The 27985-nt window shown below is 36.7% G+C and overlaps 2 protein-coding genes across 4 annotated transcripts in view; one reads left to right on the forward strand and one right to left on the reverse strand.

The window, feature by feature from the left end:
- MetRS (methionyl-tRNA synthetase 1) overlaps positions 1-4880 on the reverse strand; it is a 53035-nt gene extending 48155 nt beyond the window's left edge. For all 3 annotated transcript variants that reach the window (XM_083143093.1, XM_083143094.1, XM_083143095.1), the window contains exon 1: positions 4473-4880. In XM_083143093.1, the coding sequence (XP_082999219.1) occupies positions 4473-4581 (109 nt within the window). In that variant the 5' untranslated portion in view covers positions 4582-4880. The remainder of the gene's footprint in view (positions 1-4472) is intronic.
- A 269-nt stretch (positions 4881-5149) lies between these two features.
- On the forward strand, positions 5150-27668 carry Lnpk (zinc-ribbon metal-binding protein lunapark). The gene is made up of 9 exons (XM_083142581.1): positions 5150-5247; positions 7021-7062; positions 7268-7455; positions 8800-8986; positions 17253-17454; positions 18041-18211; positions 20606-20758; positions 24223-24318; positions 25825-27668. The coding sequence occupies exons 1-9, from the start codon at positions 5221-5223 to the stop codon at positions 25953-25955; spliced, it is 1197 nt and encodes a 398-aa protein (XP_082998707.1). The 5' UTR covers positions 5150-5220; the 3' UTR covers positions 25956-27668.
- The last annotated feature ends 317 nt before the right edge of the window (positions 27669-27985 follow it).

Raw genomic sequence — 27985 nt, forward strand, 5'->3', positions numbered from 1 at the left:
TGAAAGGCGGTACGTGAATTGATGGAAACAGTTATATTTGTGGAGTGATTTGCAGTCACGAAATGACATTAATTTGGAAAGAAAAGTAAAATAAAATTTATAAATAAATAGCATGCGTAACACGAGAAGAAACAAAGCAAAGTGATTCCGGACATCAGGTGTTGGATTGTGTACTAGAGTTCTATTTTTCTATGTTATTAGAATATAAATAGTATCCTGAGAGATATTTCATACCGAGGCGACAAACCACAAGTGTCGCTTGGAAGCGAGCAATCCGTAATCAATGCAGCCTTTCGAACCATAGGGACACAAGCTCTGACTGCACCGTTTCCTCAAGATTTTACACCAAAGCGACACGCGACAAACGATACGAGGATTTCACACCAAAGCGACACGGGTCCTTAGGTCCAAGGAACTTTCACACCAAAGCGACACATGTTGCTTGGAAACGAGCCAATCAAGAGCAACATTTCACATCGTAGCGGTATGACGGGAAGCACAGGCCAGCGTTCGGTTGGTGAAATCCTCAAGCGACAAGTGTCGCGTGCCCCTTGTCGCTTTGGTGCGCAATCTCCCTAAAGCAAGACACTCATTGCATCGCGCATGCGCGAACAACAAACCACGGCAACATGTTGCAAGCTATTGAGGAAATGGCCCAGTTTGAGCGACGCACAAGCGACACGTGTGACTTATCGTGTCCCGTAGATCTGTTGTTGTAATGTGCGGTTTTTCGTGTTGTCTATCTGTTGTTCGCACAATTAGCAGCGAACGCTTGCCAATAGACTGAAGGCACCATGTCGCTTGTCACTTAGTTGGGAACTCCTCCTGTAGCACGTCGCTTCGGTCTGAGCACCCTTTCTTTAAGGAGCTTTCCGACCGAAATAACAAGTAGCACGCAAATACGCCATATGAACGTGTTATTTGCTGTTTGGACCCTCATGTGCAACGAATGCTATTTTACAGTCTGGAAGTTTGTGTCACTAGTGTGAACATCTCATGTGGCTTGTCAAATTGGTTTCAAAGTTTCCTTACACTCATGTCAATGGCATTAAGAAAGTTTTGTGGGGTTCCCACTGTCGTTTCATGGAATCATCATTATCATCATCGCCGCGATTAGTTTAAAGCGGAAGAAAAGAGACAGTAAATATCAAAAATACAAATGCTTCAGTGTGTATATCTTTAAAAGAAATGATGATAATATAATGAACCTAATTCATACACAAAAATTTAGTTGCCAAGAGCATTCCACGCGTATTTTTTTCTCCCGTATTATTAACGAAAGTATGACGATAACAGGACGTGGTCGACTGTTTAGAATGTTCGTTAATATCTTCGCGACCACTGTACCAAATATCATAGCAATTATCACATTCATAGAAATGCTTCATGTAAAAGAATCAGACGTTGCAGCGAAAACTCCATTTACTTCCATTATAAGCAGACGAATACCAAGCACCGGGTTCAACACCAGCGCCTGTAGCGGATCATTTTCGAGTGGAACCAGCCAGAGCATGCAGAACTGTGCCGTTTTCCACACTACATTATTCAAGGTGCTGTAGCATAGTACAGCAATGTAAGGGGTATCTTCTTTCTCTAAGAGGAGCAGCTGGGTGAGCTTTCTTATAATACATGAACCGATGTGAATCTTTTGTATCTTTCTTCTATTACACGTGCTCTACTCACATTATATCAATAGTTTTATTTCATGTTGGAAACCGGGTACACGCACACATACGTACCTTCGGCCACCCTTTTTGGTACTGAAGGGTTTTCTTTTTCTCATTGAAGTCAGTGGCTACATGAGTCTACACTTTCTCTTCGGGTCAGGGGGACAGGATACACGGAGATTGGGATTTTTGTGGATAACGGCCAAGTTTTAACTTCTTCTGTATATAATTTATAACAAATAAACCTCAATATATCAAAAGGGAAATGGGCGTTATGATGATTTGAATAAATACCTGTCTATTGTCAATAGTTACTGCTATATTTCCATAGAACTTCAGATACTATATATTTGTTGAACCTAGGGATAGGGACAAAGTTATAAAATGTATGGTAGTGTATGTTGAAGGTGCAAGGTGTAAATAGCATACAAAAACAAATGGCATAATTTAACAATACAGGGAATTTCTCCAATTTGTTTGAAATTTCGGATACTTACTAATATGGGTCCCCTAATTACGAATCTGCACTTAAAATTTGGCGCTCACGTATAGAAATTCCTGAATTATGCCTAGCCCCACGGACCATTGGCGCTAGCCACACTAACCATTGGAGCGTGGTTAGGTTAGGAAACAGTAAATTTTAGGGTCGTAGTAATATCAGGAATATATATATATTGTTCTTTAAGTATTCGAAACGGAAAATCTTGCGATAAATAATGAGCAATTGTGCGTTATCGGTTGCGATGACAGACCCTCTTATTTTGCAAGTTTGACACGTGAGCGGCCCATTTTAACTTGAGATTCGTGATTAGGAGCCCTAATTTAGTGAGTATGCCGAATTTCAAACAAAATGGAGAAATTCCCGGTATTGTAAAATCGCTCCAAACAAATCTAGATCTTTACACATTGAAAGCACATGAAATAGATGCCATCAGCAGTCTGTGGTCCAAGACCACAACAAATGATGGCTTCTCGCAAACAAATAATCATGCAGGAGTATGCAGAAGGGAAAATCTATCTCCAGAAAACACACAGTAAGTAATCAATAAGACTTGGAAGTAGCTATATGTTAACAGATGGGTAACAGTATGGTATAGTGAAAACACATTTCTTCAAATTTACAGGAGAAACTACTAAAGAAACTGAGTTTCTGTAGACTTTTGGAAGCTCGTGGAAGTGTTTTCTCCCTTCGTTCAACTTATTCAGCCGGTAAATCATGTATTTTTCGACATTAATGTATCTCCGACGCACGATAGCTCTTGCCACCATTACCATTAACTACGTGAATCAAATGTTCAGTGTGTTCGATTATGTAACCACCTGTTAGTGTAGCAACCACGCGGTAGTTTTACAAGATGACGTGTGAGCAGGTTTTTTTCTTTCCAATTTAATTCTCTATGTTTGCCTAACCTAACCATCCGTGAATGGTTTGTGGATCAATTTTTGCTTAAAAACCTTCTGTGAATAGTTTGTGCGACATTTTTTGGTTAATAAGTTTGGAAACACTGCATATCAGCTGACGATAGACAACGTGAGTCAATATTTGCCCGCCATATTGTGTGTAACGAAAGTGAATTAGCAACGAACAACAAATACTTGTAATGTGAAAAATTACTCAAAAATGTTCTGCTATGCATAACAGGCAGGTACAAATGTAAATAATTAGGAAATAAAAAAGTGAAATGTGTTTTCACTATACCATAATGTTACCGTATGGTGAAAACACATTTCACTCGTTATTTCCTTGTCTGCAAGCACGGTTTTGAACGATGTACTAAATTATTACTGAGGATAAACGTATTTTACACTATCTACAAGTTTTTGGAACCTGTTCTTCTTCATGCACCATACACACGCACAACGCACCGTGAACGCAAAGAAGCAATCACCACGCAGAATGCAAATGAGCAAAGCACACACATTCACAATGCGGACACAAAGACGAGCCTGCAGTGTTGTTAACTCCCATCGGTTACCACCAAAAGGCAATAAGGACGTAAAGTAGAGAGTAGCCAGGTTAGGCAAACAGAAAATTATATTGGAAAGAAAAAAACCCGCTCACACGTCATCTTGTAAAACTATAAAAATGTAAAACTTGTAAAAATACTGCACAAACTATTCACAGAAGGTTTTTAAGTGAACATTGATCCACAAACCATTAACGGAAAGTTAGGTTAGGCAAACAGAAAATTAAATTTGAAAAACAAAAAGCGCTCACACCGGCATCTTGTAAAACTACCGCGTGGTTGCTACACTAACAGAGGGTTACATAATCGAACGCACGTAACATTTGATGCAAGTAGTCGACGGTAATGGTCCCAAGAGATATCGTGCATCGGAGATACATTAATGTTGAACAATACATGATTTAACGGCCAAATAAGTTCAACGAAGGGAGAAAACACTTCAACCAGCTTCCAAAAGTCTACAGAAACTAAATTCCGTTAAGTAGTTTCTCCTGTAAATTTGAAGACATGAGTTTTCACTATACCATACTGTTACCAACAGATGTAATCAGAAATTGAACCTTGTAAAAAATGTCTGTCCATCATGATAAATTCGGAATTAAACAATCAGAACTTCGGCCGTACAAGCTCTTCACATACAACATGAAAATTTGTGCACAACAGTTCACGTCAACAGTTCGTAGAACTCAGAATTTCACTACCAGAGCTAGATTCTAAATTAAATATACCAGCACTCAAATTTCGTATTCAGTTACAATTTTTGCATTTGTCAAATCCTTCATGATCCTGTGAAAGTAAAATCAAAGATCCACCTGAAAAAAAAAAAAAAAAAACTTACCTCCGCCGGTATTTTGCACCAAATTGAGGTCAACAGTCCTATGAACCAGATTTGCAGCAATCTGTAACTTCAGGGTGGCTGGATTGTTTTCGTTCGAAATTATTTTCATTTTCTAAACTGTATACCTCAAACGAAAACAAAAAAAAAAAACTTCTTCGCCAACTCAAATCGGCGAACATACGCTTCAACACACACGGAAACACTACAACGTGTCATTGCATCATTCGGTCAAAGGGATGACATAAAGTCATAATCTGCACAATTATTTTCGACAGTTATATACTTAATTACTTGTACTGATATTTAATATAAATAAAGCACGTCAGAATTCGCACTGGCTAGTATCTTCATTTAACTAAATGCTATTACAAATTCCAGACGCAGAAACACATTTTCACCATTCGCACCAGCCTCAAAATTGATGAAGACCCATGTTATATACATCATGAATGTTGCAATTGAAAAACATGATGTATAATATACAAATTACAACAATTTAAAAGTAACATTTAACACAGTTATTCTTCAAACACAAACTATTCAATTATTTATAAATGTGGGCACATCCACTAAATTGCAAATAAACTTATCCGCTTATTTCTGATTGTATTCATTCAGTTAAGGCTTCATGAAATATTTTATTTTTTCTACTTTGCTCTTGGCAACACTGAAACAGAGTATTTTTGAGGGGGAGGAATATGCATGTGGTAGCAGATTAGAGCAAAATTGTTTTACTACCGCCAAAACAATGGGGATGATATTAGGGAGATTTAGGGTAAGCTCCGATGTGTTAGTTTCATTTCTATATGAAAGAAGAAATTATGTGCTGCCTGGTGCAGAGTTGTGTTTTACAATGGTTTGAAAACATCTTTAAGGTTTTCCTTGTCACGGTAGCTAGGGAGAGGAACCCCGGCTCTAGCGTAATCACCAGCCTAGGACTGATGTGTTAACGATACATCAATTTCTCTATTTACATGCGTTGCAATTTATGTTATTTACATTTTCTTATGCATAAAAATATCATCTCGGATAATAAATGCCACTAAAATATTTTGGACCATGATTAAACATTTCCCTGATTCATCTTCTTGAATTGTCTTTATGCAAATGTATTACCGTTGACAGTGAATGTAAAGAAGTAAGTTCTTGATCTAAAGATAAATCTTCGCACTGTACATAGAACACATCCCGTGTGGAAGTAATAAGTTCGAACTCTGTATTAACGAGTTGACGCAAGCTTGACGAACCTGTAAACACACTCGTCTCCTGGACGAAGTTGTCTGTAAAAGTATACTTTACACCGTTTAGGGAGTACATTAGTTTACAATAAATATAGAATATAGGTTGCAACTGTGGATGTGCATGCTGTCAGTATTGAATACAAATTTCAGAAAGAAACTATCAGTCCACTAGTGTACATAACCTTTTTGTCAGAGGTTGCCTGCAAAAGTGTATATCATATAGATGCTTTATACGTAAATACTGGATAAACTACAAAATATTTTACAATTAATATTGTAACCTTCTTTTTAGAAGTTGTTCAAAAGGCAAGGAATGGTAATCATAGGTCATTATAAGGGAAGTTTGGATCTCTGTCTCTCTCTTCCTTTTCGGTATGATTTTACAATACCGGACACTTCCCCAATTTCTTTCATATTTTGCATACTCAATAATGTAGGCCTCGTAATCACGAATCTGCAGTTAAAATTTGGCGCTCACATGTAGAACTTGCAAAATAAGCGGGTCTGTGATCGCAACCGACACCCTCGATTTCTCAAGAAAACCAATGTTTATTGCAAAGATTGTCGCTCAAGTGCTACAAAACTGACATTTTTTTTGATGGTCCGTGGTTGCAATTAGCCTTACACCCCTCGAACGATGCACGGTTAGGTTAGGCTAACATAGTTATAATTTCGGGTTCATTGTAATATCAGGAATACATATTTCGTTCTTTTAAGTATTCGAAATGCAAAATCTTGCGATAAATATTTTCTGGGGGTGGGGAAATCGAGGGTGTCTTTTGCGATCACGGACCTGCTTATTTTGCAAGTTCTACATATGAAGCGCCAAATTTTAACTGCGGATTCATGATTACGAGGCCTAAATTATTGAGTATGCGAAATACGAAAGAAATTGGGGAAGTGTCCTGTATTGTAAAATCGCTCCTCCTTTTCTTCTCTCTCGGTGATTTTTCCCAGTTCTTTCCTGCTTTCATTTAAATTTTGATTTCTCAAAATTTCATGTATTGATTGTGATATAATATCATAGATAATGCTGCCATATGTTATTCTCAGGTGCACACATTTATATTTATGTTTGTTGTGTTTAACATCATTCACACTGACATGTGTAAGGTGTAGTGGGGAAGGGGTTGAAGTAACTGTTTTTACTTTTGTTTTGTAATTTTTACCATCATCTTACTCAATTAATGTATAGAATGTGTTTAAAGTGCTTTATTTGGCACACTGTTATTTGATCAAATTATGTTATATACCTGTTACATACAGGAATACAATGTTCAATTTTAATTGTTTCTTTTTATTTGCAGAAAAAAAAGTCAACGAAAGAAGTTTTGGAAAAATTAGAAGGTGTAAGTAATTTTGTCTTTTCTTACAAATAAAAGGTTCAATAGACATTGACAATTAGGGATAATATGTAAGTTGTTATAACTTGGGGTGTGTAGACCTACATTTTATGCTTTAAACATAGTTTGAAAATTACAAGTTTTATTAACATTAATGCGATAACATGGTCAGTTTGCCAAGAATTTTAAAAATTGTTTTTTTTTCTTCTAGGACATAAGATCAATAGAACAATACAGGAGACACACGCAGCAACAGCAAAAGAAGATCGTTGGCTTACTTGTAATTTACTCGGTGGGACTGTATGTGATAGCAGCATTAGTTTTTTATTTCTACTATTTCCCCAATACGGTAGGGGAACAACTAATCTGCATTGCTCCCTTACTAGTCTTCCCTCTCATGTAAGTATCCTGATAATAATATAATAGTTGCTTGATACTAGTCTTGTCATGATGGCACCAGATGAACTCCCTATCCATATACATGAACATGCTAAGTTCATGATAAAGGCCTCCATGGCATTTTGCAGCAACCCATTTGAAACTTGAATTATATGATCTACATTTCACGAAGAGCAGAGAAGATTTCAGCAGCTACAAGTATTAAGTAATTAAATTACCATTTCCATTAATATTGAATCTGAAATCTTCTTTGAGGGTTATTCAAGTGCTTTTCACATGGAAAAAACTAGAAATGTGGCTAAATTGGTCATGTTTATGTTATTTGATGGGAAAATAAGTAAGATGTAGCTGTTTTCCTCTGTAAGATTAGTAGAGGCATGCAAATTTTGTTTTTGACGAAATACGAAATAGCATGCTATAATGTTCATTTTTTTATGTTTCTGAAAGGTGTGAGGTGCATTTTCCTATCCTGTTTTGTCACAAAATAATGCGAAATATACTCTTAAACACAAAATTTACCGTTTATATACAGACATGACACTTTCTGAAATCTGAAGTATCCTGTGAGTTATGCAATTCATGGAAAATTGATTAATTCTGCTGTAAATATTTGAGAAGCAAAAATGGACCCCTTTACACAGGAATAAACTTAATACTCTGATAACTACATCAATGTGCTATTAAAAGGGATAAGTTTACTTTGTGTAATAAGTGCAGTTTTTAAATCAAATTTAGATTATATTCACAAATTTAAAACCAAAATGTCATTTTATATAGCACTTTTGATGTGATTATTCACCACTATAACACCAATATTTTATTTACCAAAAACATGAGCCTCTAAAGATTACTGATCTTGTAAATATAAAGAAGTCAACTGAATTATGCAAGGAAGTTGATTTTGAAGGCGAAAATAAAAGCTAAAACCTCGTTATATTATTTATTAAAATGATAATATCTAAAACAAGTTTGTAATATTTTTGCCATGGTAGTAATCTCACTCATGTGAATATACAAACAAATGAATGCTGCTTAGCATGTATTGTGAATTGGACATTATCCGTTGTCTGGTGCTCTAACCAGTATGGGAGATTGTGGAGTAGGTGGATAGACCACTAGATTTGTAGTAAAGTCACAGGTCTGTCATTGGTTCAATCCCCACCACCGGCAAAAGGAAATTCTTTCACCTGAGAACATAGTGTTCGATTGGTATAGTTTACAGCACTAGACAATAGACAATGTCCAATTTAGATTGCGTGGTAATGTAGAACCATTGTCACTAACATTTAGAGAATTATTGAATATCCTGTAGAAAAACTAATATTATTCTTTCTTATGCAACAGAGTCATTTTGGTTAAGCGGGTTATAACATGGTATTATCGGAGGAATATTCTGAAGAAAGAGCAGAAGCTTACTGCATTGAAAACAGAGAAGAAGAAGCTGTTAGAAATTGTAATGGAGAAAGAAACATTCAAAGTTGCAAAAGAAATACTGGAGAAGTACGCTCCTGATCAGCTTCACAGGACTCCGGTACGTTTAATGTTGTGATTATGAACATAGCTATTGCATGGGATAATTTTGTTTCAGCAAGTTTTCATGATTTGTTTAGTAATTTGCTTGCTGTAGCATGAAGTACAGTTTGTGCACTAGGTGTACATTTACTTGGGTCTCTCAGAAAAAAAATGAGACTCACCTGATTTGGACATGAAAATCCTGTAGCAGAAACTAGAGATTCATAGGCATGCTTGGACATATTTTCTCCCCTGCCTCAATACATCCGTATACATTTCTTCCTTCATACCTTATTTTCAATAGGTAAAATAATTTTCCAACAGTCCATGTATTAGTATATTACATAAAGGTTGGTAGATATAGATCAGTTGAACATCACTAACCAGTTACATGACAATTTCCATTACAAGAAAATGTCAAAACGTACACGTAGCATCTTTGATTTTGTGGAAATGTGCAAAAGCATTAGATAACTTTGATTCAAATGATGCTCCCCAGTGGTGCAGCAGTTGCGTTGTCACCTTGTAATCAAGGGGTCCCGGGTTCGATACTTGGTGGAGGGACACAGTGGTTTGGATCTCACTCTAAACTGTAGGTCCAGTCCAAATTAGCCTTACTGTGCATAAAGTGGACTTAAAACACCAGCTCAATCAATCAAATAATGCTAAGTTGAAACTAGATGGAGGGCTCATATTTGAGCCATTATTGTGGTAACAAATAGAAATTACTGATGTGTGTAAAGCACAACATATTCTGTTTGTTAACTGGAGAAACTTTAGATGTCAAAGCAACTCCCTTCTAGCCTCACCAAACAGGTCTTTACGTAATCAACGAATCCCAAGTTTGGTGCCATGAGCTCAGTGGTCGACTGCACTGAGTCCTGCATTCACAAACTCCCCACTGATGCTCTCAGAGGTTCAAGAGCATGAGTGTTTTTTCTTTGTGAGCATCCCTTCGACACTTACATTTAATTCATCACTCATCCTTATTGTAATTGGCTTAAGGAGGAAAAATGAGTTATGCAAGAAACAAAAGAAAAAAGAAACAACTTTGTTGCCCTGCCAAGGGTCCATTTTAGCTACATATATCTCTTGTCAGTAGATTAAGTCTCAGCTACTATGTGCATAAAGTAGTTAACAAATTCTTCCTTTTGCTGGTCTGCTTTGAAATAAAGGCCTAAGAGTATAGCCTTCAATCTTTTCAGCCATTGGCCTCAAAGTAGCAACTTTTGTCAGATAGCAAAGGAAATACATTGTTGCGATTTTGTATACCTACACTTATAATTCAAATCACTGTACAATGATGTATTGTTTATTGGTCGTCAGCAGTGTGCTGGTTAAAAATGTAGCCAGCTGGCTGTTGACAATCCCTGCATCCATGTCATTGTATGTGCATCACACAAGAATTTCTCAACATGTACAGTCTTTTCCCATACTGTCAACTTAAATCCCAAAGTGTACTTGTAACTCTGACAAAGCTGATATGTTTTTAAAGGTTCATCATTGTTCAATGAAATTGTGCAAAGTTAACTAATGTGCGAAATATTGCACAGAGGAACAATAGTTTTCTCCCAGTACTAGATTTTCTGAGGCCAGAACATTTGTATAAGTATGCAAAAATACTAGGGGGATAGACCAATTTGAAATTTAATCCTTATCATGCTACTGAAAGTTCTAATTTGCGCATCATATTTTTTATCATTCATGGCTCTACCTTACACTACAGACTACATTATTGATGATGCTTATGGTGGTGGATTTTATGATGAATATGAAAATATTTTTATATCTTTGATAATAGTTTCTTCTTCATTATGATGGAATTAGAGATTTTTTAATTGTAGGATCAACTGTTTATAGAGAGTGAGAGTCCAGATGGAAATGCCAGTAGTGACCATTGGAAACAGTATTAGTGAATAAGTTACAAACTGTATTGAACTATATTGTAGAAATGAAGTAGAAAATCGATCGTACTATATTTTGCAGTGGAAGTATTGTCATCATGGACAAACACTGCTTTACCATTGTAACAGTGATTTTTTTTTTACTTTGTAATAAAGTATGTGTGATTATAGTACTTGTTTGTTACTTGGTAAATTTTCTTATAAGAAGGTTGACTATTATGAAGCTATGCATTATTTATTGTTATTAGTTAAGGACAGAATGGCACTTTGTGAGTATTCATAGACAGGGGAAGTCCCAATTATATTCCTAAATTTTATATTTGATATGTAATCCCATGTAAAACTTTAATTGTTCTACTGTATTATTTAAGCAAGCGAAGTTTGTTATATGCGGACAAAATCATGGATGTTTATTTCCTATTGTTCCATAATCTGAGAATTGTTGGATCCTCTCCAATGTAATTAGTATCTGGATTGTGGCACATTTCAGTATCTCAGAATCCACTTTTGCACCATGGGGTTCACCCATCTTTGTGTACGAGCACAGTAGGTAGTTGGCTCATGATATTTCATGTTATGGTATGTTAGTCATCGTGATTAGCCAAAAGGGCCAGAAATACGATGCTTACTAAATCAGTCATTGTAATTGGTTAGAGTCCCAGTCAACACATGGTTGTTTAATTTGCATTTGTTCTTTTACCTATTCCATCTAATTATTGTCCCCTCATCACAATTTGCATAAGTGGATAGAAACGTAACATCAACCTTTTGAGTCCCAAGGCCATTTTCACATGTAACCCCCTTGGTCCCGAGCCGATTTTGAGCAAAATGCAGTGTTTCAATTAAATGAGTGTAGATCGGAGGCTAATTGCCCTAGAGGTATGAGTAATATACCGTTGTACGTGGAATGAACCAGAGATTCAGACTATATGAAATTTATGCAAATTCGGCATATATGTGGCGGTGGGGAGGGGGCTAACTTCCAAAATTCCAACATTTCGAGAAATATAATGGGGTCCGCCCCCCCCCCCAGAAATAATACATGACAGGATCGACATGCACATGGAAATGATCGCTGACATGTAAGGAACACATAAATATTTGATTATTATCATATGACCAATGTAATGTGAGTTGTACCCCCAGAAGAAATGGTCGGCACGCCACTGATTCAAGCTTCAAAATGCAGCGGTACCTTGAAATGACTTTAGCTCCGAGACTATTTGCCCTGGAGATATGAACGATATACCGTTGTACGCAGAATGAATCACAGATTCAGACGATATATAATTTATGCACATTCGGGATGCATATGGAGGGGGATAAGGGGGAAATCCCCTGAAAATTATAAATTTTTAAAAGAAAATAAGGGGTCTCCCCCCCCCCCGAAAAAAAGGATGTGAAAAGTTCAAAATGCACATAGGAATTATCGCTGGCATGTAAGAAACAGAAAAATATTTTCATCATTGTCATATGACCAATATTACGCGAGTTGTACCCCTGAAAGGAAAGGCTTGTATGCCACTGTCTCAAGCTTCGGAATTGAGCGAAATGCAAAGTTACATTGAAATGACTATAGCTCAGAAACTAAATGCCCTAGAGATATGAAAGATATAACGTTGTATGTAGAATGAATCACAGATTCAGACGATATATAATTTATGCACATAGGGAGGGGGAAAGGGGGGAAATCCCCTCAAAATTATTTTTTTTAAAAAAATTGTGTTTCTCCCCCCCCCCCGAAAAAAATAATATCAAAATGTCAAAATTTATTCAAATTCGGCATATATATGGAGGGGGAAGGGAGGAAACCCCTCAAAAATAATTTTAAAAAAATTATGTCACTTCACTCGAAAAATGTCCTTGCACTTGGGCACAAAACGACACACCTACGCACAACTTTCACGGACGAAAAGCTAGAACGCAGTGAAAAATGAGCTCCGATTCTTGCAGCTGCTTGAAATTCTATTTTTAGACAATGCAGGGTAACATGTGTTGCAACTTGTGGACACTTGTGCTAAAAAACAAAGGTTTCCTTCAGTGTACTTCGAATTTCCATTCTCACAACGCAGATTGAACAACCAGTCTTCCCCCACCCCCACCCCCTGCTTTCGCCCTCGCGGAAAACTTTCATTTTGACATCGGATACTGATAAACAAGCTTCCTTCGAATGCAGTTAACAGGCTGGAGTGAAAAGCATTGCTTTAGAACAACAAAGCCTGTCTTCCTTTGTCGGCAAGAATTTTCCCTTGAAAAGAGACGCAAAAGAGAAGTCCCTTTTCCTGCCTTTTCCCCTCCATTTTCATGAAGAAAAGAAAAAAAAAGGTGCAAGAAACATTTCTGTTAAATACATGTGTTAAGAACAATATATATATAAAAAAATTGAAATTCTAGCCAAAAATGGAAAAGTTATAACGTAAAAACTACGACCTTGACACAGCGTCTCGTTTGAGATGCTTGGGACCCAAAAGGTTAAATGTAAACTATAACGATGCTAGCTGGTATAATTCACTGTGAGACTTCTGTTGCATCTGTAATGGTAACGTCATCGCCTTGTAATCAAGGGGTCCCAGGTTCGGATTCCACTTTGAACTGTAGGTCCAGTCCTGATTAGCCTATCTGTGCATAAAATGGACTTAAAACAACAATGTGATTAGCCTATCTGTACATAAAATAGACTTAAAACAACAATTCAAACATTGTGTTGTGTCATCCATTTTTGTTTGTAGTTGTCCCTGTGTTGCTGCAGCCATGAACCTTCGGGTTTAAGAAGGCTAGAGAGTTAGTTGTCCCTTCATCCATTTTATCTTTTCACCATTCATCCTCATCATTACAATTAACCGAAAGTGACAGAATGTAACAAATTAACTAAAATAATCTATAAACTAGAGTGAGCCACCGTAGTGGAGTAATTTGTGTAGCATGCTATGAAGGCCGTGGGTAAGTCATGGATGTGTGGTTGCTGCAATTTCTGTCTCATCAGTTTACTGGTCATGCTCATTCGTGTAGAAGCCTCCTTGATGGTGCAGTGGTAGCGTCATCGTCTTGTAATCGAGGGGTCCTGTTCGGTGCAGTGCTAACGTCATCATCTTGTAATCAAGGAGTCCTGGGTTCGATACCCGGTGGAGGCACATAGTGGTTCGGACTCCACTTAAAACTAGGTCCAGTCCCGATTAGCCGTACTGTGCATAAAGTGGACTTAAAACACAAACTCAATCATTCATTTAGAGATTCTTGGGCCTCCCTGATGGCATAGTGTAATGAAGGGTCCCCGGTTCGATATCTGGCAGAGGCACACTTAAAACTGTGTACATAGTGGGTTTGGTCCCACTTAAAACTGTAGGTCCATTCCCGATTAGCCTATCTGTCCATAAAGTGGACTTCAAACAAAACACTACTCAGTGTAGAGATTCTCCTTCGATACTCATCAGGTGAATTCCAAATAGATTACTGAAAATTACGCTAATCTTCAGGACTCAAGGCTGGCTGATACCATGTCAGAATTTTTCATCATTCATCACCAAGAAAAGTTCATCCTTTTTGCATGATTATTCCAGATCAATAGAAAAGCGATAAAATAGAAATGGAAAGGATTTCAAACTACCTTTGCCAAAAGGTTTTTATTAAATTTTTTTGTAGTATTAACATGCGGCTAATGTGTGTTCCTAAAACTCACTTCATACTTAACATTTTCCTGAATAGGGTGTGACCACTGTTTGCTATATTTATCTTATCCTTGTTTGATTAGATGTTGAAATGTAAAATGAAGTGCATGTTTGTTTTTTGAGATAATATGAGCCACAAGGAAATTGAAGTGTATTACGGAATTGTATGTTTATTTACGGAGATAATGTTGGTGACAAACCTTCCCGATGCCATAGTGGTACCGTCGTAACCTTGTATTCAAATGGTCATGGGTTTGATACATGGTGGAGGCAAAAAATTGTCCAGATCCCACATTAAACTATTGGTCCAGTCCAGATTAGCCTTTCTGTGCATAAAGTTGACTTGAAAACAAACTCAGGAATATTGGTCACAAGGAACATCTATGATATGAAACTTTTACACTATATTCAAATAAGCTATGAGGATTCTATTGTGAATTTGAGATTTATATTTGTGTCTTCAACTGTCTGCTTTTAACAGGAATTTTGTATTTATTTATTTTTATTTGAAATGCATTGTAAATGCTACAAGATGATATGTGATGATCATTCAAAAGATTTGTAAAATTTACTTTTCACATACTCCTTTGTTTTTAGTTAAGCAGTTAAATTGTTTTTATATTTTTCTATATTCAACTTTTTCATTGGAAATAAATAGTTGGAAGACAATGCATATTTAACATTTTTTTCAAATTTAAGAAACATATCTGAGGATTGCAACACTGATATGGTTTGTCTAAAAACCCGTTTCAACTGAAATAACATTGCAACATGTTTACACAATAATGCTCTTTGACTAGCTTGGCCATTCGACTGTTGATGCATAAAGCGCAGACACCCATACAGCAACCAGTGACATCATTCCCTCTGTAAATTACTGTCACAACTGCTCAAAGGTGCTGCCACACTTGAAAGGTGTGGCTAGTTTGGAAACTACACTGTTAAGACTATATGATGTAACTAATGTTTAGTTTATTGTTAGTCTAGTCGAAGCCGAGCAATGTATTGTTTATTTAGTATGATAAAACTGCACTCAAATTCATGAAACATTACACCATACACTAGCTATATTTAATTTGCCTAGTAGTATCTATGTTCTGAATATAATGTGAGAGCATTTTTAATTTGTACCTTCTTTATTTCGGTTGCAACATTTTGATTTTGCATTGTACCTAAATTTTGTTCTATCAGTGTTCCACCTCTGTAATCAATTGTAGGCAATTTCCCAGCAAGTTCTTCTTAGCATTTACTAAGTCTTTCTTGTATGTACGCATTGCTTGCATTATAGAATTATTTTCCTGTAGTTTACAGTTATTACAAGCATTAGAAATCAGTCTTTCTTTGTGACGCTTCAGGAGAACACACACTCCCTTCATCAGACATTTATTTTTATTTTGACTAAAGATACAGTTATAACAATGGTTTGAAGTATTGATAACTGGTGTACAAAACACAGTTGGTTCATGGGGAAACTAATAAAAAAATGCAAGATTGAGCAGAACTTGATTATGAGTCGTTGCCCTACCAGCCCTGATTTCCCTGAATTGGGTAGCATTTGTCCCTGGCCAAAATGAAAATAAATGTCTGATGAAGGGAGCGTGTGTTCTCCTGAAGCGTCACAAAGAAAGACTGTTTTCTTATGCTTGTAATAACTGTAAACTACAGGAAAATAATTTACTAAGTCTTAAAATGCAAATGACAAAGTTTCTTAGCCCCACACTGTCTATGATAACTGGTGTACATAACACAGTTGGTTCATGGGGAAACTAATAAAAAAAATGCAAGATTGAGCAGAACTTGATCATGAGCCGTTGCCCTACCAGCCCTCATTTCCCTGAATTGGGTAGTATTTGTCCCTGGCCTGATTACACAAACTGTGTTTGAATACTTTTTCCGTAGATGTGATCCATCTATTAATCAGTGTGCTATTACTACTATTGGCTGATGCAGGCATATTGGTGTGTCAGTTTATTGGTGAAATTGCTAGTAATTTTTCCTGATCTGCTATTCCTGTAAATAGCATGTAACCTAGTGCAAATTTAGAAATGTTGTTATTTTTTTATGAATATAAAGGAGTAATTAATTTACTCTGGTCTTGGAAAATATATGTCTAAATGAGTAGTTGCAAAATAATATATTATTATTTTAGTGGTTTTTATTTTTTCTGCAATACAAAAAGTGGAACATAGATAAATATGGAGTGTTTTTCAAAGTTAAACTTCTTTCAGTACTTTGTAATTGTTTAGATATTTAGGTTCTTGTAACATTTATTTTATATTGGGTCAGTATTGGTAAATTTTGTGTCAGTACTTTATCAGATTTCTTAGTAATTTTACGTCACCCATTACTATTAAGAATAAAGTAAGATTTCTTGAAAACTTAATTTTATAACCGTGAACAGTTATTTATGAACATGCTTGTAGAATGTGAGGCTAGCCTCTGTGGCTGAATGGTTAGTGTAGTGTGCTATGCAGCCAGGGGTCCCAGGGTTGAATCCTGGGGATTATTTTGAAGTTTCGTTGCATTTTCTTTTCATCTTTTGTCATCGTCGTTACAATTTATATAGAAGAGGGATGGAAAATAAGAAAAATACAAATACAAATTTCTCGAAAGTAAAATGTCGTATGTTTTCAACAAGGAGGGTTTGCCCAACTTTTCTTCATTAGTTTTATTATTTCTCATTTCCCATTAATTGATTTTATTATGGATTTTCTAGGGATCTCTTCTTCCTGTTGATCTTCCAAAGGCTGGACCAGGTACGCCCGCTCCTAGCTTAACTCCCGATGCACAAGTTAGGAGGCGAATCATGGCTCCAACCCCTCTTTCTTCCCAAGTGCCACGTACTGGCCAAACAGCTTTAACACCAGCGGTCGGAAGGAGCCCAGTGCATCATAGGAATGGTCAAGGAATTGCGCCACGTGAGTGTTGGTGTGTGTATATCCATGTATACCATGATGTAACATGAGGGTTTTAGTTCTGCTTTAGAATGGGCAATTTGAATGATTGAATCTGTTTTAGAGTTGAAATTGTGGTGAGAGAGATGATTCTAAATTGATCTCTGGTTTGGCATATGTCAGGTGTGTGTAAGTCCTTTATTACACAACAATACAACTCTTTGATTTATTTTCACCCAAAATAATAAAAGAAGTGACTGAAGACTAAAATAAAATATTATTACATATTTGAATGGATACATATTTTTTACATGCTTCACTGATTTATTCTATACTTAGGTATATGTATTTATGTTCATATATTGAATCTTTTCTGCATAAAAAAAATTAAGTTATGAGTTGAAAAAGCAGTAGTAGACATTGAAGTTCCAGTCCATGCTAAAACCTTTTTAATTACAAGATCATTTTATAATTGTACATTATAAGTACATACAACTTGCTTGTGAAATAAATTACTGTGTTAGGTCTTAGTTATCAATTCTTATTATATTAAAAATAACCATTTTCAGAAACATGCATATTGTGATCGTATTTGCATTAATTTCTTTAGGTCCTATGGGTCCACCTATGCCCCGCCCAATATTACCACGTGAAAGGAGCATGCTGGACAAGATGGTTGAGTATTTAACTGCCGATGGACCCAGTAACCGCTATGCTCTTGTCTGTCGACAGTGTGAGTCTCACAACGGAATGGCCTTAAAGGAGGAGTTTGAATATTTATGTAAGTTACCTAAATAGCTACAGCCTTAGTTTGGTGGCAAGTTTTTGATTGTCATGTAGTTCTCTGAGTTACAAGTCCTATGGGCAGGGGTAGACAAAACTGAAAATAATCAGGCACCAGCAACCCTTTTTATTAATTAATACAAGCTTGGATTAGAAATTATTCATTCTTGTTCTGGAGTGGCATTTCTAAAGAAGGGTCTACTGGTAACAGCATAAATGACTATACTATACTGCAATGCATTCTAATGCAAGTAAAAAAGTAAAGTGCTTTCCTGTACTTGCATCACATCTGGATGTTTTTCTTTCCTTCTTTCCGTCCGACCCCTTTACGACAAAGAAGAAGGACAATAGGATCGCCATGTCTACTTTTTCTCCTTTCTTGACCTGCCTCCCACTTTTCGCCACTATTGCCCCCGCAATGCACCACACTATGGAGGCGTATAGGGGGTGTGGAGTTAGGGCCCCACACGTTAAACGTTTCTTTTCCCTCTTTCTCCTTTTCAGAAAGAAGAAGAATAAAATGAAGCTCTTCCCCTTCTTTCTTTTCTTAGGCATGATGTAGTGGGAGGAAGGGATTCTGCAGAGAGAGAGAGAGAGAGAGAGAGAGAACTAACATTCTCCACTCACCTGTCTCCTCATCCCTTTTAGAAACCCATTGATTTCCACCCCGGAGGAAGAGAAGAGTAGAAGATCTCTCTATCTCTCTCTGGTTTTTTTTTTTTTTTAAGATGTAGTTTTTAATCCTTGATCACGGCCGAAGGATCTGCTTGCATGCCCCTGGCTGCTCGGTGGGCACTGGAGCCGCTTGCACAGGTGGAATAATCTCAGTTCTCCCCCGCCGGAGAGAAGACATAATAGAAGAGAGAGACAAATGAAAATTGTATGATAGACGATTCATAGTTCAAATTTATGCAACGTATCATCTATAATTTACAGAACAACCTCAAGGTTGCAACACTGATCAGGTGAACTTCAAAATGCCATTTTTGTCATTTTAAAAATGGTGCCTCCATCACACAGTTGCACCCGTGAAGAGCAGTGGTTTCTTGCCCTCTGGAATCCTAGAGCAAATAGAAATTCTACAGAAAATGAAAATTCAATATATCTATGCTCTATGCATGCTTACCGCACCATCAAGTTTAGGGATGGAGGGAAGAAATTTGACAGTGGCTCATGTGTAACTGCACGTCCATCTTCATGAGGTATGCGAACACTAACTCGGACTTGAAATTATATGTAGATCATCAATTGGTCTATGTTAAAATGCAGCAAACTTGTACAACCATGCATGAAGAAGTATAATAGATAAAAAAGTAAAGACAAATTAAGGTTTTTATTTGACTCCCTCGTATATGGGTATTTCTACCATATTGTTGCAGATTTCAAAATTTTGCTAACAACAGTGCAAAAGTTTTTAATGGCATGTTTATTTTTCTGATTTAATGGTACAGAAATCACACAAACATGAAAAAAACACACACTGCATATTTTTTTCCAGTGGATTTTTCCTGAACTGAACTTTAATTATTAGGAAAAAGTTTTAGAACTAGATTTGAAAATTCATACTGGCTGATATCCTCACCCTATAATAAAAAATAAAGTAGGAACTAATGATCCCTCAAAGAATAAATAAACAATAAAAATATTCTTATAACAGTCAATATTAATGATAATAATAAAATTATTAATAAAAATATAAATCTACAAGGGTAAAAATAATTAAATATAATGCTATCTCTGATGGGTGAAAATTTTCAAGCACCATGGTGACTGGGCATTATTCTACCACTGCCTAGGTATACACAAAATTACATGTATAGGTGAGGGTGAACATGTTTCTTTTTAATCAGCCTTTCGTGCATTGTATACGTGAAGAATTATCAGATCCTTATAAGGTAAAGATAAGTCAGGTTGTACCAAAATGTAGGACACTATCATTCACAGTAAACAGTATACCTAATAAGAAATCTTAGCAGATAATGTGAAGGGTCAGAGAAGTAAGTCAATGCTCGTTGAACTCCAGAAAAATTAACTTTTAATGCAAAACTTGACCGAACGTGCAAATGAAAAGGTACAAAAACATATGCTTTGATGAATGTAAGTGTCAAACGTATGAAACAAAAGAAAGCATGTTGTAAAGTCCAGTGCATCATCCACGTGGCAGGAAATTACACCACTTCTTTGCTTACGACAGAGAATTGACTTACCAAATTTTTACCTTGGCCCTTCAATTGATACATTTACATTCTGTTTGGCAAAAACAACAGTTTTTAGTATCCTGTCCTTAAAATAGCAACGATTCACCCACACATGTATGCATACAAATCATCTGTTAAATGTAATCTCTATAGATATGTATTTAAGTAATTTCTTGTATTATACTTATTTATAGCATTTCGCTGCTGCTATTGTTATTATTGGAATCCAGCAAGAAAGCAGCGACCACTGGCTCCACGTCTTCCTACAGCCACAGGAGATTTTCAACGCCAGACACTGGAGGAGCTCTCAGGGGAATCATCTGAGTCTGAAGGCCAAGGGTCTGAAGGTGAGTTGCAAGCATCTTCCTCCAGAGAGTATTGTTTAAGTGCCTCCATTTTCGGACAGTTTGGTGCGAATTATATCTAGGAACACCTAATCCCTCTTCGTTATGTGTGAATGCCTAGTTTGGGATAAGATATATGCTAATATGGCTGTCACGTAGGCACACAGTCAGGGCAAACACTGTGTGATTGTGTTGTTCTAGTTTGAAGAATCTGACTCAGTGTTTTTTACCCGATAAAGAAGTTTTTATTTAAATATTGCCATTTATGGCCAACCTTTTTCAATTGCAACTGTAGATGCCATATTTGATAAAGTGATAGCAATATCACTTAGTAAAATAACTGCGATAAGATCCCTTTAAACTAATCCCACTTTTTTTAAAACTTGGGAATACCTTCAGTAACAAAAGTCCCACATTGGAGGTATTGAGAATTCATTTTGTCCGTAGGATGGCAGCACTGTACTCAGTGACCATGCAGAGGGGTAGAGTAATCTACCCATCAATTTGTGCACAGCAGCTGTTTACGTTAGTTGTGTTGACGAGTGTCCTGCGATTTGCAGAATGGAGACAAATATCGAGCAAAGAATTTGTTTGAAATTTTGTGTTGCCAACAGTCTGTCGTGTGCTGAATCGTTGAAAATGATACAAGGCTTTCAGAGAAGTTGTTGCTGATTTGCCCCGTTCTGGTCGACCTTCCACGTCAGAAAAATCAGGACAATAGTGCTTGAACACCGGCGTGGGAGTGTGAGAGAGGTGGCTCGTGAGCATGGCATATCACACATGTCCGTTCACAACATTTTGACTGATGTGTTAGGCATGAAACGCATCGTGGCACGACTTGTTCCAAAGGAGCTGAATTTCCTGCAAAAAGCACATCGCAGGGATGTTGCTGAAGACATGATTTCTCAAGCCTCTAGTGACTCAACCTTCATGAAACGCATCATAACTTGTGATGAGACATGGGTGTATGAGTATGACATGCAAACAGGTCAACAATCTTCAAAAAGGCACTTTGAAAATTAACCAAAACCCAAAAAAACCATGCTCAAAAATTAGTCATGCTCATTGTTTTCTTTGATTATCATGGTGGTGTGAACTCAGAATTCCTTCCAGCAGGACAAACTGTGAATAAAGAGTTTTGTGTGACCGTTACGTCTGGGTGAGGATCTTTGCCGGAAAAGACCAGAGTTATGGAAAAGCAATTCTTGGATTTTGCACCACAATAATGCATCGTTGCACACGCCGACTCTTGTTCGTGAGTTTTTGGCCAAAAACTCAACACATGTCCTCACCCAAGCCCCATATTCTCCAGATATGGCTCCGTGTGATTTTTTTCTCTTTCCATGACAAGTTCGGGGAAGGCATTTTGAATCAATTGAATCCATTAAAGGAAATTCGCAGAAGGAACTCAGGACAATACCATCTTCTGCATTTGAAAAGTGTTTTGAAGACTGGGTTAAGCATTGTCATACGTGTGTTGCATCTGATGGGACCTATTTTGAATACGACAAAATAAATGTTGATGATTAACTATGTATTATGTGTTTTATTCACAAATTCCGGGTACTTTTTGTACATAGTAGTATTAGGTGAAAGTTGATGATTAACCTCTAGCTTACAGAACAAATGGGACTTTTTCCAAGTACATGCTTTCAACCTCCTTGGCTAAAAAGAAGAAAAGAAACATTGCTCAAGAACTCATTGTCATAGAGATAGAATATTTTAATGAGAGGGTTTTTAGCAGAGGTGAAATTTATACATTGTGCCTCCCAGTAATGAGTGTTAAAGGGAGAAGAAGAAAATTGATTTTTTTCAAAAAAAAAAATGTATTCTGCATGCCTCTGTGGCCACCACAATAAACCAAAATGAATTAAAAACTGTAGTATGTGGCAGTAGTACATTCCTGCAACTATGTGAAGTTTCATTGAAAAATACTTCTGAATTAAAAAATAATAACCATGTACAAGAGTGATAATTTTACCATCTTATGGAAAAAGTCCAGAATTAGTTTCTGGCGTCAGCCTTATGGATGCTGTATGGACCAAATTTGGAGGGAGCACGATAAAAGACCACTCTTTAAGAATGCCCATCCCCCAATTTTGATAAAAATTACACAATTACAAATAAATTACACATCATCTCTGAATTTTGGCACATTTCGAAAATTGGGCCTTTTCCCCCTGGGTTCCCTAATTGTTACACGTTAAAGTGGTGTTCTTTTGTTCTCATTATTACATCTAAAAGTGAAGTGTATCAGAAAAAAGTGGTGTTTAAGGTGTTACAGCCCTTTATATAATCTATTCCATTATAGCCCTTTATATAATCTATTCCATGATACTTAGAAGTAAGCAAAGGACTTTTTTCAGACCCCACTTATTATTAACATTAACAGTTGATGTATTGTTTTGTAATTTGAGTTATGTCATACCTTCATATGTATACTGGTGAACAAAAGACAGAACTGAAATATCATGTGTAGTTTTCAAGAAGTGGCACCTTAATTGCTGTCGTGTAGTGCTGGGATATGTATATATCCCATCCATCGTCAACGGATTTTCCTTGGGGTATATATATCCATCTGTCCACTAAAGGTTAAAATCCAACTGATACTTCCTGATCTGGTGCAACTTTTATTGCCAGATACCAATACATTGGCATCAGCTTAACCCTAATTTTTGGTGGTTATAAATTCATTTTCACGAGAAGTTCTCTCTAGTTCACAATCCTTGCCCTTTCTTTTTTATTATCTATTTACTTAAAATAAGGGTACCTGTTCCTCTGTGATAAATACAAAATAGTAGGCATGGGCCGATATGAAATTTTGGCCGATACCAATAAAGTACCGATATAAAATTTACCGATACCGATAGCTGATATTCTACCGATCCGATTTAAAGTTAGAAATGGTCTTTGAAGAACCAGAAATGTTCATTGATCTCCTTAATAAAAGTGTGTTTCGAGGTGACTACAGTGCAAAAGAAGTTGAATACGAGTATTTAGACAATTACTTTTTAGAAAATATGGCATCGAGATTATCGATAAAAATTACAAGAAAATGGCAGGATTTTGCACTAAATTATAAGATATTTATCAATATATCGGATCGGTAAAATAATCTGTAATTTTACCGATAAACCAATATGCCTATATCGGCCAATACCGATAGAGTACCGATTAATCGGTCTCATCCCTACAAAATAGTATAAATACTGATGCACCCATGATTTTAATTTCAATCAGTCTGGAATTGCCAATTTCTCCTCTTTTGGTTCATTTTTCCTGCCGATTTGGAAAAAACTATTTGCATGGTTTTCGTATTTATTTTGCTCAACTAGACTTAACCTGGCTGGTAACCCGAGAACACTTGTTCGAATCACGTCGCCAGGAAAGCTACAATTCCTATTTTCAACTCATCTGTGTATTTACTTGTCACAGCAAATTAAGAAATGCTTTCGTTTCAATTCTAGATTCGGCAAGTGATGGTGAGGAATCAGCATCAGAACCAGCAACAGAGAACAAAGAACTGAGTAGTCCTAGTCGAGAAGAAAGCCATACTGGAGAAGGTGAGATTGTTCTCGTACTTAAGCTACTTTTTAGTACCTTGATTGCTTATAGTTCTCAATAGCATTCGGGCAGGATAGATGAATGTGCTGTGAATGTCAATTTGTTTGAATTTAGATACAGGTTGGGCACGAGACATGAACCCTGACTGAACATGCTCTGTTGTGCACCCACGTACCATGAAATGAGAGTGGATATGTCCATTGTCTCTGCTCCCTCCCAAAGGTCTTCCCAAGTCTGCTTTTCTCTTTATTAAATTATATTGCAGTTTGTAAGAGCTTCGATGGTCCAGCCACTAGGGTGGGAAACCTGGGGTGCATAGTTTCGGGTGGGAATTTTACATGAAGCAGCTATGAGGTTCATCTAGCCTGTAAGGTAAAACGTAAAGTTCCTCGTGCATATTGCACCATGCCGTGAAGGCCTATTTAGGGGATGTGGCCCCACACATTCTCGATCTCCAGCCACTTTGGAAGTGGTGTGATCAGCACGTGACAGTCAAGACAACCTACTGATTAGACCATCACAGCTCTTCGCCCAGCCTGTAATAAATGGATTCCTGGAACATGCTGTTGATTACATCACCTCCACAAATGGACGAGATTGTGAATATATGGGACCATTTTGCCTCGCATCCCCCATAGGTTTTCATGGCAATGTGTGTAGGGGGCAGCTTTACATTTCTTTGTTGTTTTTCATATTGCAATTTGTAAAGAGTAAATGTAAAGGCCATATAATATGAAGGTGCACCAATCTGATATAAATGGTCAGTAGATGTCATGAAGGACCTGAATGATGAATTTTTAGTTCTCTATTATCCACCTGTCTTCAAACTGGCATTATGTGATTATGAAATTGACACAAGGGACACTCACGGCCAGGTCAGGGCTTAAAATGGAACACTTGGTAGTGAAATTGAGACAACTGTTAAACATGCTCAGCCACTGGGGTGGCTCTTTGTTAGTTTCATCCTATCATCATCCATACTCATAGAGTTGGAAAAAATGAAGTATATGGGTCAGGCAATATTGATTGAGACTTGGGTCATCATTTTATATCCAAGTGAGTTATGATTGTGGAAGTTGATATGAAGACTTCACCTTCGTTCCATGAATTCAAAGCATCTGCACAGTAGGACATGTGCAATCTTCGTGGTCCGCTGTTCTGCTGGATATTTGCTTAATCTGGATCTTTTCAACTATGCTCTGTGTTGGTGAAAAATTTCAACATTTGGCAAACTTCTCACTGCTGTCTGCAAGTGTGGTCCAGCTTTCCCTAAACTATGGTTTAAAACTGTCATTCGCAAACTTCAAGATCACTTGCAAATGTGTGTGGACGTAGGTTGGGAGTGTGTTGAACAGCTTGTGATGGAATTTCTGTTAGCTTGATCACATATGTAACTCTTAATTGATATTGACTGACAATCATAAAATAGGCTAAAGAGTAAATTAAACCTCATTAATTGATATATGCAGATGTGACACTTCTGGATGATATTTTTCTTGTTTCAGAGTCGCTGCCAGTAAGCAAAAGCGAGTCAGCAGTTGGCACAACCAGCGAGAGCCAGGGAGTGGATGAAGGGAGCGAAGCAGAGGATATCTCACAGGACGGAGAGCCAAAGACTGAAAACTCCGAGCATTGATGATGGAAGTTCGTAATCTCAACCATTTAGCACGAAAAGCATCAAGCAATTTTTGGGATAAATCCTGCCAATAAAAGACTTGATCTGCATAGTTTACAAAAGCACAGTGGGGGAAAAATTTCTGTCAGTATTTTAGTATGGTGTGGGATTTTTTTCTTTTCCAATAAAAGTTTATATGGTGGGAAATTTTTCAGTGTGTTGTACTTAAAGAATTGATAGCTTCAGTGATCAGAATGGAGTTGTGTTACTGCATTTGTCTAAAACAATATTTCATTCTCAGAGTAGCAACTTTGTTGAGTACAATTTAATGGTAAAAACTGGATAATAATGAAGGAGAAGCCTGGATTATTGTGCCAATATGAGGAAGTTGCATTTCAGATACGTGACCATGTTTTCGATGCAGAATCTCCTGCATTCCAAAGATGTTTGCGTATCTGAAATAGAATTTTCTTTAATACATACTCCAAGCTTTTCCATCAATGCTATCCATTTTCTTACAATACTCCTCTTCCTGTAATAATGTATGTAACAGATTTACATGTTTATATAGAACTTTTACACCCTTATATTTATTTAAGAATGTAGTTGGTTGTATGATATATTTTGTATTTTCGTGAGTTTGAGCATAGTTTAGTTACTATAGACATCTTTTGTAAACATAACATTATGGCCTTTCTATTTGACATGTGTTTGTAACAGAATAGATTTAACCTTGTGTAAATGGACTAAATCGTTAGACAAGCAATTCATGTTCTGATTGTAGAATTCTATAATTTCTTGCATGTGTACAACATATTTATTTTTCGGAGTGGGTGATTGGGTTGTACCAACACTGAACTGTAATTTCCTTTTTTTGGTACACTTTCTGTGCAATAGTAAGTGAAAAATGGGATACATTTTATTTGTGTGGGTAATATCTTTGTATTCAGTGGTCACAAGTGCCTAAATGCTATTAGCATTACTAAGCAGCGCAAAGTTCGGATATACTAAACTCTGGTTCTCTTAATGAATTGTTAAGAGATTCTAGAGTCCCAGCTGTGAAGTTCTTTCAAGTGCCTTCTGACTGATCTTCCTGAATCAAATCTTTATGATGAAAGAGTGGGAGAACTGTTGAATATATAGTGTGTGACTTCATTGTTTAGTGCTTTCCTACATGTGCGCTACGAATAGCAAAAATCTGTGCATTTATTAATAAATGTAGTCTTAAATTGGTTACACATTTACTATTATAAAAATTCTGTACTTTCTTTATAATTTTTTTATGCTGGTAATACACGAAGTTCAGCAACAGGAGGCAGATGAAGATGTTACAAGTTGAAGAACTTTTCAACAGATGTCACTACTACATTTTCAGAATTTATATATTTTCCTTTCTTTTTTATGTTTTATAAGGATTTTATTTCCTTTTCCTTCCAAGTAGTTGACCTAAAGTTAGTACAGTTATGAGCAAAAATTTATTACGATGCCAATTTTTGCCTAGAAATGCATAATAAATGCACACATTTTGTCAAATTGGAAACCCAAATATGTATTAACTACTACAAAAGTACCGCTTAATGTTAGTACTACTCACATTTGCTTCGTAACTGTACAACTGGAATTAATTTGTCAAGAAATGTTGCATAATATGTCTCTCTATTTATTACCAGTGCTTTTTTTATTGTTTCTTTCATTGTATCTTTTGTATAGAATTAAATACATTGTACAAGATAATTGGATGACTGCTAGTAGTATGTTTATTTGAAGACTATGAAGTGTACTTTAAAATGTTGGTATTCTTGAATCACCTCAATTCTCCACAAATAGATGGCAGCACTATGCCAATGTGATCAAAAGCATCCGGACACACCGTGAAACGTGTGTTTTTCACAGGGCAACACAGTATTGCCATCTACCTTGTGGAACACATGGTCAACGATCTCAGTAGTCTGCAGACAGCATGAGACAGCAGTATGGGATGGTCTGAGGAACTCACGGACTTTCAACGTGGTGGTTGGGTGCCAATTGCGTAAGAAGTCTGTGGGTGAGAT

Source organism: Lepisma saccharinum, chromosome 21, assembly GCF_977018435.1.
Source record: "Lepisma saccharinum chromosome 21, izLepSacc3.1, whole genome shotgun sequence".
NCBI lineage: Eukaryota > Metazoa > Arthropoda > Insecta > Zygentoma > Lepismatidae > Lepisma > Lepisma saccharinum.